The 14,094-nt window shown below is 39.0% G+C and overlaps 3 protein-coding genes across 3 annotated transcripts; 1 reads left to right on the forward strand and 2 right to left on the reverse strand.

Moving 5' to 3' along the window:
- Positions 1-749: 749 nt before the first annotated feature.
- Positions 750-3,386, reverse strand: LOC114921650 (uncharacterized). The gene is made up of 6 exons (XM_065948218.1): positions 3,187-3,386; positions 2,384-2,529; positions 1,946-2,010; positions 1,139-1,300; positions 951-1,055; positions 750-859 (listed from the first exon to the last, which is right to left on the reverse strand). The coding sequence occupies exons 1-6, from the start codon at positions 3,298-3,300 to the stop codon at positions 831-833; spliced, it is 621 nt and encodes a 206-aa protein (XP_065804290.1). The 5' UTR covers positions 3,301-3,386; the 3' UTR covers positions 750-830.
- A 1,507-nt stretch (positions 3,387-4,893) lies between these two features.
- On the forward strand, positions 4,894-7,065 carry LOC110001270 (uncharacterized). Its single transcript, XM_065948549.1, has 6 exons — positions 4,894-5,089; positions 5,216-5,361; positions 5,729-5,793; positions 6,514-6,675; positions 6,759-6,863; positions 6,959-7,065. Exons 1-6 carry the CDS (start codon positions 4,976-4,978, stop codon positions 6,985-6,987), a joined length of 621 nt encoding a protein of 206 aa, XP_065804621.1. The 5' UTR covers positions 4,894-4,975; the 3' UTR covers positions 6,988-7,065.
- A 2,685-nt stretch (positions 7,066-9,750) lies between these two features.
- LOC136177102 (uncharacterized) lies at positions 9,751-12,242 on the reverse strand. Its single transcript, XM_065948200.1, has 6 exons — positions 12,059-12,242; positions 11,628-11,773; positions 10,953-11,017; positions 10,140-10,301; positions 9,952-10,056; positions 9,751-9,860 (listed from the first exon to the last, which is right to left on the reverse strand). The coding sequence occupies exons 1-6, from the start codon at positions 12,170-12,172 to the stop codon at positions 9,832-9,834; spliced, it is 621 nt and encodes a 206-aa protein (XP_065804272.1). The 5' UTR covers positions 12,173-12,242; the 3' UTR covers positions 9,751-9,831.
- Positions 12,243-14,094: the final 1,852 nt, after the last annotated feature.

A 14,094-nucleotide genomic window follows, 5' to 3' on the forward strand; every position in this document is an offset into this window, starting at 1 on the left:
AGAAACCCCTGAACCTGAGGGGACAGAGCCTTCTCCATAGCCGACCCTCCCTGTGGAATTCACTCTCCTCACATATTCAAGACTTCACAGGCCCATCCATAGTCTAATCACTGCTGAAGACTCACCTTTTCAAGTGAGCTTTTTGTGTGATTGTGCTGTGTTCTGTGGTGATTGGAGATTTCTGTCTGCTTTTGGTTTGGTGCTTGTGTTTTTTTTTTCTTTCAGAGGCTGGGTGTGGCTTATTGGCTGCTGGAGCTCTCTGCAATCACTCACCTGTTCGTCATCTGTAATCACCGGCTGCAGCATTTATACCCTGGTTCGCCTCTACGGTGGTAGATCGGCGGTTCAGTATCAGTAAGACTTTTTTGTGCTTTGGATTACCTGTCACTAATTATTCCCTTGTCTTATTTTTTCCCCAGTGCCTCCAACCAATGAGCTCCAGCCTCTCATTCAAGCCTCACCAGCCTTCACCAGCCTCACTTCAATAAATACCCCTTTAACCACTACCCTGTTTTCTGGTCCTGCTTCTGGGTCCACTTAAAAACCTTTGAGATCATATCAGTGTTCACTCTTATGTGTTGTTTAAATGTTGTTGTTTATCTGATGTGTGTGTAATATTGCTGGCTAAAGTGTATTACAGTATTAATTTGCTTTAGGCCTTACTACATCTGTGTGCAACAGTCCATTAACATAAACCCCATCCCCACTCTTAATGTATTTATGAGATTGGAAAAAACGAAGGCCACACCTTTAATGTTTCAAGTCACAATTCTTTACTTCCACAATTTCAGTTTAGTTCAGTAAAAGATATGATGTCAGTCGTCTTCATCTCAAACATCTTTTCCTTTTTCACACAACGCTGTAAAGTGAAAGAAAAATGAATTGATTAAATTATGTCTGAAATCACACTTCTACATTTATTTAATCAGACATGTTTGAAGGTTACTCACTGTCTTTGGGGTCATAGATGAAGTCTGGTTCTCCTGTGAAACCAAGACACCTCGCCTGCTTCATGGCATGTACCAGTTCGTGGTGCTTGATATGATTTTCTTTAGCTGGAAACAGAAATGTAAAATAGATTAAAATGAAGAAATGTTTCACGTATCAAAGAAGTTATGATGAATCTGGTTGTTCCTACCCATCAAGTAAAATGCCCGATAGCTTTCGACCTCTGCAATGGTTTGGGGTTCAGTGATGTTCATAATGTGGATTAAATTATTGTTGGTTCTGCTGTCGACAGTGTAGAGCAGACATCCCTCACAGGTTGGCAGGGAATGGTACGTGCAAGTGAAGCTGGACTCTAAAAGAAAAAAAGAAAAAAAAAACATTTACATCTGAAGCAGACATTGCTCCCAGACTCAAATGAAGGTGGATACATTTACTTGACCAGAAGAAGAGGAGTTTTTACGATAGTTTTAGAGCCATGCTAGCAGCTCTGTTGGGCTGAGTGAGATAAATGCTATGATCAGTACGGTAATGTGCTCAAAGGTACAATGCTAACATGCTGGAATATTGTTCTTCAGGTTGACAAACTAAGTTCAGATTTTTATCATGCTAACATTTTCTACATTAGATATCAATAAATAATGCAACTAATCTTTATTTATATAAAGCCAATTCATAACAAATGCTATCTCAAGACACGTTTCAAAAGGAGCAGGGTTAAACCTTACTGTTTTATATTATTTACAAAGATCCAACATTATTCCACCATGAGCACAGCACTAAGCAACATTTACATTGATAAAACAATGTTTAATATTTATGTTTCTCTTATATAATATAATGATTTTGGCAAACTGAGATAGCCTCTCACCTATAAGGTATATATAGGTTGAAAGAGGCGGTTTCTCTGTTGTGCCTTTTATTTGGACAAACTGAGATTCACTGATTAACAGAACTAACATTGACAAGCTCCATAACCAAAACAGATCAGGTGACTTACTGTCAGTAGCTGCAAGGTTGGAATGAACAGTTACAGGGTGTGATCCATACTTGCAATATGTAGTACTGAGAAGAAAAAAAGGAGAAAAGACAAGTTCAGACATGTCATTGGAAAAGGGAATATGTAAAAAAAAACAAACACAAGGAAGGCTTAAAGTAACAGTTATGAGTCTGTTCTCAACAGAACATCTTCACCAAATCAATGTAAAAATCTATCCCCCAAGAGGTAAATTGATGTGCCTTAAAGGATGTATCTCAGGTGTTGTTTGGTAACATCTGTAGAGCAGTTAATCTGGTTGGGATGATTAAGAATTCAGCATGGAGTAGTATAGACACAAGAATGTGACCAACGTTTGTTAAATGTGTTTTAGGGGGATTCTTTTCTCTATGTTTATCCATTTACATGAATATATGATATATTTGCACTGCTGATACTCACTGCCTGATCCCAATATCCTGAACAAATTGCTTGTCATTTGGTGATGTCTTAATGAAGTCAATCCACTGGCTCTTGGTTGTCTTGAACAACTCTCTGTGTGGTTCACTAGTAATCCAGCCCATGATGAAGATCCACCTTCCGTAACTCTGCCGACAAACATAAATTCAATAAGGTACAAACCTTTATCAGGCGTAGAACTGGGTATCAAAAGCTGACTCAAGATTGTAATATTTCAGCTCTTGATTCAAATCATATATTCATCTTCAATATTACCCTAGCCATTCTAAACAAGGCCAAATATTTTCTAAATGTTTGGCAGAAAATCATATTTAGATTCCTCAATTTTGTTTTTTTAATTGAGCAGGTAGTTTGCAGTTACTTAAACGTAAGTAATATACAGGAAACAGTAACATATTCTTAAAAACACATAGATCCTTTACCAGTAGAACTTTCAGGAAAAAGTTGTGGAAGTGCAAAAAGCCTTTATGTGTAGCCTCTAAATAAGCGTTTACGTAATAACGAGCACATGTTTAGCATAGCTTAACACGTAGACTTGAATCAGAGAGAAATAAGATCTGAATAAGATTTAGTAATAGATTCAAATTGAAAACCACAGCTTCACACTCACTGTAGAAAAAGGATAATGAATCCATCTGAAAATGTCAATCTTTGGGCAAAGTATCTGAGTCCAAGGTAGTCAATCTTATACAGTACATCAGTATTTCCAAAACTGAAAAAGCTGCTGAAAGTCATTCATGCTAATGCTAACCTAAAGACCCAGGAGGGAAGTAGAAGCAGCTTACCGGTTCAAAAGTTGGAAGAGGTGTTATCAGAGGTCTGCATTCCTCAACTGTTTGAGCCGAGCTGCTCAGGAACAACCCAGCCACCAGGAAAAGACTGCTGAACAACAGATTCATGATGCTACAAATGGTTAGCTTCAGTTTACAACTTGAAGAAAAACAACAAGCAGGAAGCTCTGACAAAGCTGAATGACTGATCCTCACAGAGCCACTCAGCCTTTATAGAAGTTGCTTATGGCAGAGTTCCAAGTGTCCTGGCTTTTTGACTCGTCATATTATAGGAATTTTAAATAAATAATTATTATCTTTGTTCCTTGGAGTTGGTCAGACAATATTTGACTTCAACCTTGTCTCCCTACAGTTAAACAGGAGGTTCTAGGGTGTCCTGTGTTTGTAGGATTCCTAAGGACACTTCAGTTTGCACATCAAACGTTGTGTTGACTTTTCCTGAGCTGCCACTAAACACAAATATGCAGAGAACATGTAGTTTAGATAGAAGATTTTTATCATCCTTTAAACAAAAACATACGTATGAAGAAAATGTGTGAGACCTCCAACATGTAGAAATATAATGATGAAACTATTTTGTGTGTGGATACCAATGTCAAGTTATAAAACAGTACATCACACACTAACAGATTATATTAATGTTCAACCAGAGTCTAGAAAAATTAGCAACAACAGCTAAGTGTGATAAGAGCCAGATTAGTCTAATATTAACTTCAGCAACTGTAATGATGATGAAACGGGAGGACTGATTGTGTTAATTATACAGTAGATGTTAAAGGAGATGTTAGGCTGATATTAATAGTTGTAGCAGTTAGAGTCGCAGGGGCGCATGTCAGCATGCCGTCCACACCAATGATCTTGAGGAACCAACGAGACAAGGGAGCTCTGGATTCCAAAGGAGAGGGGCCTGATAACTGAAGGCTCTACTTCCCATAGTAGAGACTGTAGGTACCATGAGCAGACCTGATAACTGAAGGCTCTGCCTCCCATAGTAGAGACTGTAGGTACCATGAGCAGGCCTGATAACTGAAGGCTATGCCTCCCATAGTAGAGACTGTAGGTACCATGAGCAGGCCTGATAACTGAAGGCTATGCCTCCCATAGTACATTCAGAGACTGTAGGTAAAAGTAGTCCAAAAACAATCAACAACAATTCTTACCAATTTAGTTTACTCTACAAAACTGTTCAATCTATCATTATTCATGTAAATGTTTTTGGTCTCCCACATTTTCTACATTATGTTTTTGTTTGAAGGATGTTAAAAACGTTTTAGTGTGAGCCAGGCTTCAGTCAGCTAACTAGTTGCTAATGAGAGGCTTGTTGGAGCTTACTTGGAGAAGTTATCCATCACCTTTTTTAACCCGACCACTAGAGAGTTCATGGTAAAGTTTTTTTTTATTTTAACGGTACATATTCTCTGTGTATTTGTGTTTAGGGGCAGCTCAGGAAAAGTCAACACATCTGTGATGTTTGATGTGCAAACTGAAGTGTCCTTAGGAATCCTACAAACTCAGGACACCCTAGAACCTCCTGTTTAACTGTAGGGAGACAAGGTTGAAGTCAAATATTGTCTGACCAACTCCAAGGAACAAAGATAATAATTATTTATTTTAAATTCCTATAATATGATGAGTCAAAAAGCCAGGACACTTGGAACTCTGCCATAAGCAACTTCTATAAAGGCTGAGTGGCTCTGTGAGGATCAGTCATTCAGCTTTGCCAGAGCTTCCTGCTTGTTGTTTTTCTTCAAGTTGTAAACTGAAGCTAACCATTTGTAGCATCATGAATCTGTTGTTCAGCAGTCTTTTCCTGGTGGCTGGGTTGTTCCTGAGCTGCTCCGCTCAGACCGTTGATGAATGCAGATCTTTGATCACACCTCTTCCAACTTTTGAACCGGTAAGCCTCTTCTGATTCTCTCTGATTAAGGTTTGAGCCAAATGCAATTTACGTTCAGCATTCAGCTATGTTGAGATTAATTACTGATATTTTTGTCTACCTCATTGACTTTTTGTTTGTCTGCAGAGTTACGGAAGGTGGATCTTCATCATGGGTTGGATTACTAGTGAACCACATAGAGTCTTGTTCAAGACAACCAAGAGCCAGTGGATTGACTTCATTCAGACATCACCAGACCACAAGGAATTTGTTCAGGATATTGGGATCAGGCAGTGAGTATCAGCAGTACAATATCAGCTGTACAATTATGTTACATAACTTTTTAAATATGCAAGCATTGGAGGAGAGAATTTGCCTTGAACACATTCGATGTTCTAGATATCAAACATATCTTAACACAAGGAGCCATAACAACCATCTGCAGTTATTTCTTTATGTTGATTTGATGTTGGCTAAAAACAGCCCAATGTCGTCCCACATTCTTCTTCTTACAAGGTTGAGGTCTAAGCTTATAGGTCACAGGTTCTGCATCACTATGATAAGAGGAATGTAAACATATAGAAATCATTTTTCTAGCAAAATATTTGAATATGAATGACATGTCTGAACTGATCTTTTATCCGTTCTTTTTTATTTTAGTCCTACACATTGCAAGTACGGATCACACCCTGTAACTATCCATTCCAACTCTGCGCTAACCGACAGTAAGTCTGCTGATCTGCTATCATACTGGTGCTTATGTTAGTCCTGTTACTCAGTGTATGAGTTTGTCCAATCAAAAATGTCAAACACATCTTCCAACTGTTTGTCTCCTAAAAAGGTTTAGGTTTGAGGACTTGTTGCTGCTAGTTGTAGGGGTGCTAATTTAGAAAACTCTGCCTTTGGCTGTATGAGAGTTTAGGAACAAAGATGAATGGAGACGTTAAAGTCAGAGGACATGTTGCAAAGTCCACCAGGACAGACCCTGTTTCAGATTCATCTCACCTTGTTTATATTGTCCTATTGCCTTGATATACCTGAAGGGTTTATGTGATGTCAGATATGATGCAGTATGAAACAGCAGTGGCTGATTTTCAGTGGCCCAAGAATGGGCATCACAAACATTTTAATAAACATAATAATAACAATAAAACAAATACACGAGAAAAAGTACAAAACAAACTCAAAATTTAACATATGATGATACAGGATGCTACTTTTTTACAATAAAACATTGTTAGACAGGGAGCATGTAACCGTATTGATTGTAGCATGTAGCTCATTACTCTCAGACCAACAGAGCTGCTAGCATGACTGTAGACTCTGAAACTATCGTAAACATTACTGTTCTGCAGTTCCGGTAAATGTATCTGCCTTCAAGTCAGTCTAGGAGCAAGCCAAACAATGTCTGCTTGGGATTTAATGGTTTTGTTTTTTCCTGTTAGAGTCCAACTTCACCTGCACGTACCATTCCCTGCCAACCTGTGAGGGATGTCTGCTCTACACGGTCGACAGCAGAACCAACAATAATTTAATCCACATTATGAACATTGATGAGCCAAAAACCATTGCAGAGGTCGAAAGCTATCGGGCATTTTACCTCATGGGTAAGAAGAACAGAAAAGAAAATAACTCCTTTAATATTTGAAACATTTCTTCATTTTAATCTATTTTACATTTCTGTTTCCAGCTAAAGAAAACGATATCAAGCACCACGAACTGGCACATGCCATGAAGCAGGCGAGGTGTCTTGGTTTCACAGGAGAACCAGACTTCATCTATGACCCCAAAGACAGTGAGTAACCTTCAAACAGGTCTGATTAAATAATGAAATGGAGATTTGTGATTTCAAACAGAACTTAATCAATTCATTTGTCTCTCTCTTTACAGCGTTGTGTGAAAAAGGAAAAGAAAAATGAAGACAAATGAATTTCGTATCTTAAACTGAACCAAACTAACATTGTTGAAATAAAAAAAAAATTATATAAAAAAAATAAGTGTGTGGCCTTTGTTTTTTTCCCATTTAAAAAAAAAATATATAGAGTGGGAATGGGGGGTTGAGGGAAAAGGGGCTAGCATAGAGCAGTGGAAACAGCAACAGGATGTTTGTTCTTGATCATCTCAGCTATTCAGGCTGATTATGGTCCCACAAAACTTGTGAGCATCCTCATATCCGACATGTACAATAAATAACTTTCTCAATGGATAGCCTAACCATAGTTAAAATTCATTTCTGTCTTATCCCTTTTAGTTGGTACAGAAAGATCAGGATCCAACCTTAGCCCTGCCACTTTAGAGCTATCTTATTGAAACAACTCAATAGTCTAGACTACCTTTTGCAATTAGATTAGGAACGCATGTCCCCATTCTGTCTGGCGCCACTGGAGATACTTATTTTGATTTGGATAATAAAGGAGTGACATCACTCTTATGCAAATTTCTCCAGCCAGTTGTTTTTATGTAAATAATTTCTCACCTCACAATTTTTGAAGTCTCATCATTTGTTGGTTTTAATCCTATTTATCAGATCGATCTCACTTTGTAACAAATGTTAATGATTACCCGGAGTTAGCCATGTTGAGCCACAAGGTGTATTTCTTTGACTGATTCTATTGACCTTGTACAGTATATTTTTCCTTATTATGAGGAAATACTCCATACATTTGAATTGTTATCCAGATGATACTTAACTATACATATCAATAAGCCTATTGACACCAAAATGACAAGTTTCCCCTTCCTAATATACAGTACATGTATCTAAGCCAGCCAGGAGAAAGAATCCCTAAAGATCAGGACTTAATCTGTGTTATACCTGAGAACAGACATGAAAAGAAACAGCTGGTTAAAAGAAGAAGGAGATATAAAAGATGCAGAGATACAGCTAATATAACGTCAATTCCACAATCACTGCGAAAAAGACTGATCCAAACACTTCACTGTTGGAATTAGAAGGAGCAATACGGCTCTAGACCCCAAACCAGGAGACTGAACAGAGGGAAACGTCTTGTTTAACTTTAGTCCCCTGACAAGGGTACTGGTTACTCACAACCAACTAAAGCAAATCAAGATTAGGGTTACCCAGAGTCAAGTGCATACAACCATTGATCACTTTTCTTAGCGATGTCAGAGCCCTTTGAAGCAGTGGGACAGCTTGGTTGTTTGTATATCACTCATCCATCCATCCATATATTAATATGGAACAATTGCATGAATGCAGCCCAGTAGGAGTAGACGGAGCTCCCCCAACCTTCAGCGAGGTGACCTGGCACTACTACCACCTGACTTCCCCGACACCCAGCCACTACCATCGGACCGTGTCGTCCCTCAACCACCACCCGATGCCCAGCCTCCACCATCGGATTGTGCCATCAACAACACCCGTCGCTCAGCTAACACCACCCACAACCACCGCCGTCCTCATTCATGCACGGCCTGCTCCAACCCCACCTCAGCAACAAGGAAATGTAGACAACAGGAACTCCAGCATATTATCCCATATGCTGTTTTGTGAAGTGTCTCGAGATAACTCTTGTCATGAATTGGCTCTATACAAATAATTATTAATTGATTGAATGCAGTTTTATTTTAAAGATATTTACTTGTATACCACATGTAATGTTACTGTTCTGGTTAATGATCGTAAAACCAACCTGAAGGCGTACCTTCAAATGCTAAAGTTAAAGAATGTCATATTGTGTTTAGATACTGCTCTGCTTTTAACGGTTATTCTTGTTAGTTAGCTTAACATCTGAAATGTGAAATTGTGCCAAAGGTAATTTTTTGTTCAAATTCCTAAAGTTCCTCTATGATTTAAAAAATCAATTCAGACTGATCGAGAGGGAGGCAATCTCATAACTTGACATGCCTCCTCTCTCCAACGTTATGTTAAGACTTCAGAAACCCCTGAACCTGAGGGGACAGAGCCTTCTCCATAGCCGACCCTCCCTGTGGAATTCACTCTCCTCACATATTCAAGACTTCACAGGCCCATCCATAGTCTAATCACTGCTAAAGACTCACCTTTTCAAGTGAGCTTTTTGTGTGATTGTGCTGTGTTCTGTGGTGATTGGAGATGTCTGTGTATTTTTCCTTGTCTGCTTTTGGTTTGGTGCTTGTGTTTTTTTTTCTTTCAGAGGCTGGGTGTGGCTTATTGGCTGCTGGAGCTCTCTGCAATCACTCACCTGTTCGTCATCTGTAATCACCGGCTGCAGCATTTATACCCTGGTTCACCTCTCCCAAGCTGCCAGATTATTTCCGCCTACACGGTGGTAGATCGGCGGTTCAGTATCAGTAAGACTTTTTTATGCTTTGGATTACCTGTCACTAATTATTCCCTTGTCTTATTTTTTCCCCAGTGCCTCCAACCAATGAGCTCCAGCCTCTCATTCAAGCCTCACCAGCCTTCACCAGCCTCACTTCAATAAATACCCCTTTAACCACTACCCTGTTTTCTGCTTCTGGGTCCACTTAAAAACCTTTGAGATCATATCAGTGTTCACTCTTATGTGTCGTTTAAATGTTGTTGTTTATCTGACGTGTGTGTAATATTGCTGGCTAAAGTGTATTACAGTATTAATTTGCTTTAGGCCTTACTACATCTGTGTGCAACAGTCCATTAACATAAACCCCATCCCCACTCTTAATGCATTCATGAGATTGGAAAAAATGAAGGCCACACCTTTAATGTTTCAAGTCACAATTCTTTATATCCACAATTTCAGTTTAGTTCAGTAAAAGATATGATGTCAGTCGTCTTCATCTCAAACATCTTTTCCTTTTTCACACAACGCTGTAAAGTGAAAGAAAAATGAATTGATTAAATTCTGTCAGAAATCACACTTCTACATTTATTTAATCAGACCTGTTTGAAGGTTACTCACTATCCTCGGGGTCATAGATGAAGTCTGGTTCTCCTGTGAAACCAAGACACCTCGCCTGCTTCATGGCATGTACCAGTTCGTGGTGCTTGACATGATTTTCTTTAGCTGGAAACAGAAATGTAAAATAGATTAAAATGAAGAAATGTTTCACATATCAAAGAAGTTATGATGAATCTGGTTGTTCCTACCCATCAAGTAAAATGCCCGATAGCTTTCGACCTCTGCAATGGTTTGGGGTTCAGTGATGTTCATAATGTGGATTAAATTATTGTTGGTTCTGCTGTCGACAGTGTAGAGCAGACATCCCTCACAGGTTGGCAGGGAATGGTACGTGCAAGTGAAGCTGGACTCTAAAAGAAAAAAAGAAAAAAAAAAACATTTACATCTGAAGCAGACATTGCTCCCAGACTCAAATGAAGGTGGATACATTTACTTGACCAGAAGAAGAGGAGTTTTTACGATAGTTTTAGAGCCATGCTAGCAGCTCTGTTGGGCTGAGTGAGATAAATGCTATGATCAGTACGGTAATGTGCTCAAAGGTACAATGCTAACATGCTGGAATATTGTTCTTCAGGTTGACAAACTAAGTTCAGATTTTTATCATGCTAACATTTTCTACATTAGATATCAATAAATAATGCAACTAATCTTTATTTATATAAAGCCAATTCATAACAAATGCTATCTCAAGACACGTTTCAAAAGGAGCAGGGTTAAACCTTACTGTTTTATATTATTTACAAAGATCCAACATTATTCCACCATGAGCACAGCACAGCACTAAGCAACATTTACATTGACAAAACAATGTTTAATATTTATGTTTCTCTTATATAATATAATGATTTTGGCAAACTGAGATAGCCTCTCACCTATAAGGTATATATAGGTTGAAAGAGGCGGTTTCTCTGTTGTGCCTTTTATTTGGACAAACTGAGATTCACTGATTAACAGAACTAACATTGACAAGCTCCATAACCAAAACAGATCAGGTGACTTACTGTCAGTAGCTGCAAGGTTGGAATGAACAGTTACAGGGTGTGATCCATACTTGCAATATGTAGTACTGAGAAGAAATAAAGGAGAAAAGACAAGTTCAGACACCAAAAAGTAAAGTAACAATAATGAGTCTGTTCTCAACAGTCCATCTTCACCAAATCAATGTAAAAATCAATCCCCTGACAATTGTCTTCTTATTACAGTGATGTTGTTCTTGTGACCTGTTAACTCGTGCCTCAGTCTTTTAGCGCGAAAGCATGCATGAAGCCATGAAGTCAACACTTGTTTGCTTTCAAGAATTAATGATTTAAAAATAACAATGGTGGTATGTTATTATTGGCTCCTTCTGTTTAGTTCTGGTTGAAATCTAGGACATACTGTTTCTTCAAAGACTTGATCTGAAAGGCAAATTGTCTCATTTCAGCTAATGTTTGAAGTAACAACTATACATTTTAGGCAGCATACCATGCTTGGATGGCAATCTCCATTTTGGTAGTAACAGACCCAGAAAAGCAAGAGGTAAACTGATGTGCCTTAAAGGATGCATCTCAGGTGTTGTTTGGTAACATCTGTAAAGCAGTTAATCTGGTTGGAATGATTACAAATTCAGCACGGAGGGATTCTTTCCTCTATGTTTATCCATTTACATGAATATATGATATATTTGAACTACTCACTGCCTGATCCCAATATCCTGAACAAATTGCTTGTGGTCACGTGATGTCTGAATGAAGTCAATCCACTGGCTCTTGGTTGTCTTGAACAACTCTCTATGTGGTTCACTAGTAATCCAGCCCATGATGAAGATCCACCTTCCGTAACTCTGCAGACAAACAAAAAGTCAATGAGGTACACAAAAATATCAGTAATTAATTTCAACATAGCTGAATGGTGAACTTAATTTGCAATTTGCTCAAACCTTAATCAGGGGTATCACTGACTATCAAATGTAAAAAATGTCAATCTTAGGGGAAAGTATCTGAGCCCAGGGTATTCAATCTTATACATCAGCATTATGCAAAACTGAAAAAGGTACCTAAAAACCTGCTAAAAATCATTCATGCTAATGCTAACCTAAAGACCCAGGAGGGAAGTAGAAGCAGCTTACCGGTTGAAAAGTTGAAAGAGGTGTGATCAGAGGTCTGCATTCCTCAACTGTTTGAGCCGAGCTGCTCAGGAACAACCCAGCCGCCAGGAAAAGACTGCTGAACAACAGATTCATGATGCTACAAATGGTTAGCTTCAGTTTACAACTTGAAGAAAAACAACAAGCAGGAAGCTCTGACAAAGCTGAATGACTGATCCTCACAGAGCCACTCAGCCTTTATAGAAGTTGCTTATGGCAGAGTTCCAAGTGTCCTGCCTTTTTGACTCGTTATATTATAGGAATTTAAAATAAATAATTATTATCTTTGTTCCTTGGAGTTGGTCAGACAATATTTGACTTCAACCTTGTCTCCCTACAGTTAAAGAGGAGGTTCTAGGGTGTCCTGTGTTTGTAGGGTTCCTAAGGACACTTCAGTTTGCACATAAACATTACAGATGTGTTGACTTTTCCTTAGCTGCCCCAAAACACAAATACACAGAGAATATGTACCGTTAAAATAAAATAAAACTTTACCATGAACTCTGTGGTGGTCGGGTTAAAAAAGGTGATGGATAACTTCTCCAAGTAAGCTCCAACAAGCCTCTCATTAGCAGCTAGTTAGCTGACTGAAGCCTGGCTCACACTAAAACGTTTTTAACATCCTTCAAACAAAAACATAATGTAGAAAATGTGGGAGACCAAAAACATTTACATAAATAATGATAGATTAAACAGTTTTGTAAAGCAAACTAAATTGGTAAGAATTGTTGTTGATTGTTTTTGGACTACTTTTACCTACAGTCTCTGAATGTACTATAGGAGGCAGAGCCTTCAGTTATCAGGCCTGCTCATGGTACCTACAGTCTGTACTATGGGAGGTAGAGCCTTCAGTTATCAGCCCTGCTCATGGTACCTACAGTCTCTACTATAGGAGGCAGAGCCTTCAGTTATCAGGTCTGCTCATGGTACCTACAGTCTCTACTATAGGAGGCAGAGCCTTCAGTTATCAGGCCTGCTCATGGTACCTACAGTCTCTACTATAGGAGGCAGAGCCTTCAGTTATCAGGCCTGCTCATGGTACCTACAGTCTCTACTATGGGAGGCAGAGACTTCAGTTATCAGCCCTGCTCATGGTACCTACAGTCTCTACTATGGGAGGCAGAGCCTTCAGTTATCAGGCCTGCTCATGGTACCTACAGTCTCTACTATGGGAGGTAGAGCCTTCAGTTATCAGTCCTGCTCATGGTACCTACAGTCTCTACTATGGGAGGTAGAGACTTCAGTTATCAGGCCTGCTCATGGTACCTACAGTCTCTACTATGGGAGGTAGAGACTTCAGTTATCAGGCCTGCTCATGGTACCTACAGTCTCTACTATGGGAGGTAGAGACTTCAGTTATCAGGCCTGCTCATGGTACCTACAGTCTCTACTATGGGAAGTAGAGCCTTCAGTTATCAGGCCCCTCTCATTTGGAATCCAGAGCTCCCTTGTGTCGTTGGTTCCTCTGGATCATTGGTGTGGACGGCATGCTGACATGCGCCCCTGCGACTCTAACTGCTACAACTATTAATATCAGCCTAACATCTCCTTTAACATCTACTGTATAATTAACACAATCAGTCCTCCCGTTTCATCATCATTACAGTTGCTGAAGTTAATATTAGACTAATCTGGCTCTTATCACACTTAGCTGTTGTTGCTAATTTTTCTGGACTCTGGTTGAACATTAATATAATCTGTTAGTGTGTGATGTACTGTTTATAACTTGACATTGGTATCCACACACAAAATAGTTTCATCATTATATTTCTACATGTTGGAGGTCTCACACATTTTCTTCATACGTATGTTTTTGTTTAAAGGATGATCAAAATCTTCTATCTAAACTACATGTTCTCTGCATATTTGTGTTTGGGGGCAGCTCAAGAAAAGTCAACACAACGTTTGATGTGCAAACTGAAGTGTCCTTAGGAATCCTACAAACACAGGACACCCTAGAACCTCCTGTTTAACTGTAGGGAGACAAGGTTGAAGTCAAATATTGTCTGACCAACTCC

This window comes from Labrus bergylta, chromosome 19, assembly GCF_963930695.1.
Source record: "Labrus bergylta chromosome 19, fLabBer1.1, whole genome shotgun sequence".
NCBI classification, from domain to species: domain Eukaryota; kingdom Metazoa; phylum Chordata; class Actinopteri; order Labriformes; family Labridae; genus Labrus; species Labrus bergylta.

What these genes read in the sequence shown, in the direction of transcription:
- LOC114921650 (XM_065948218.1), bottom strand. Translation starts at nt 3,300, where the DNA reads ATGAATCTGTTGTTCAGCAGTCTTTTCCTGGTGGCTGGGTTGTTCCTG. An exon ending in CAGGATATTGGGATCAGGCA is followed by an intron (nt 2,011 to 2,383) that starts GTGAGTATCAGC and finishes TTTTCTTCTCAG; the next exon opens with TACTACATATTGCAAGTATG. An exon ending in TCGGGCATTTTACTTGATGG is followed by an intron (nt 1,056 to 1,138) that starts GTAGGAACAACC and finishes TTCTGTTTCCAG; the next exon opens with CTAAAGAAAATCATATCAAG.
- LOC110001270 (XM_065948549.1), top strand. Translation starts at nt 4,976, where the DNA reads ATGAATCTGTTGTTCAGCAGTCTTTTCCTGGTGGCTGGGTTGTTCCTG. An exon ending in CAGGATATTGGGATCAGGCA is followed by an intron (nt 5,362 to 5,728) that starts GTGAGTATCAGC and finishes TTTTTATTTTAG; the next exon opens with TCCTACACATTGCAAGTACG. An exon ending in TCGGGCATTTTACCTCATGG is followed by an intron (nt 6,676 to 6,758) that starts GTAAGAAGAACA and finishes TTCTGTTTCCAG; the next exon opens with CTAAAGAAAACGATATCAAG.
- LOC136177102 (XM_065948200.1), bottom strand. Translation starts at nt 12,172, where the DNA reads ATGAATCTGTTGTTCAGCAGTCTTTTCCTGGCGGCTGGGTTGTTCCTG. An exon ending in CTCTTTCAACTTTTCAACCG is followed by an intron (nt 11,774 to 12,058) that starts GTAAGCTGCTTC and finishes GTTTGTCTGCAG; the next exon opens with AGTTACGGAAGGTGGATCTT. An exon ending in CAGGATATTGGGATCAGGCA is followed by an intron (nt 11,018 to 11,627) that starts GTGAGTAGTTCA and finishes ATTTCTTCTCAG; the next exon opens with TACTACATATTGCAAGTATG.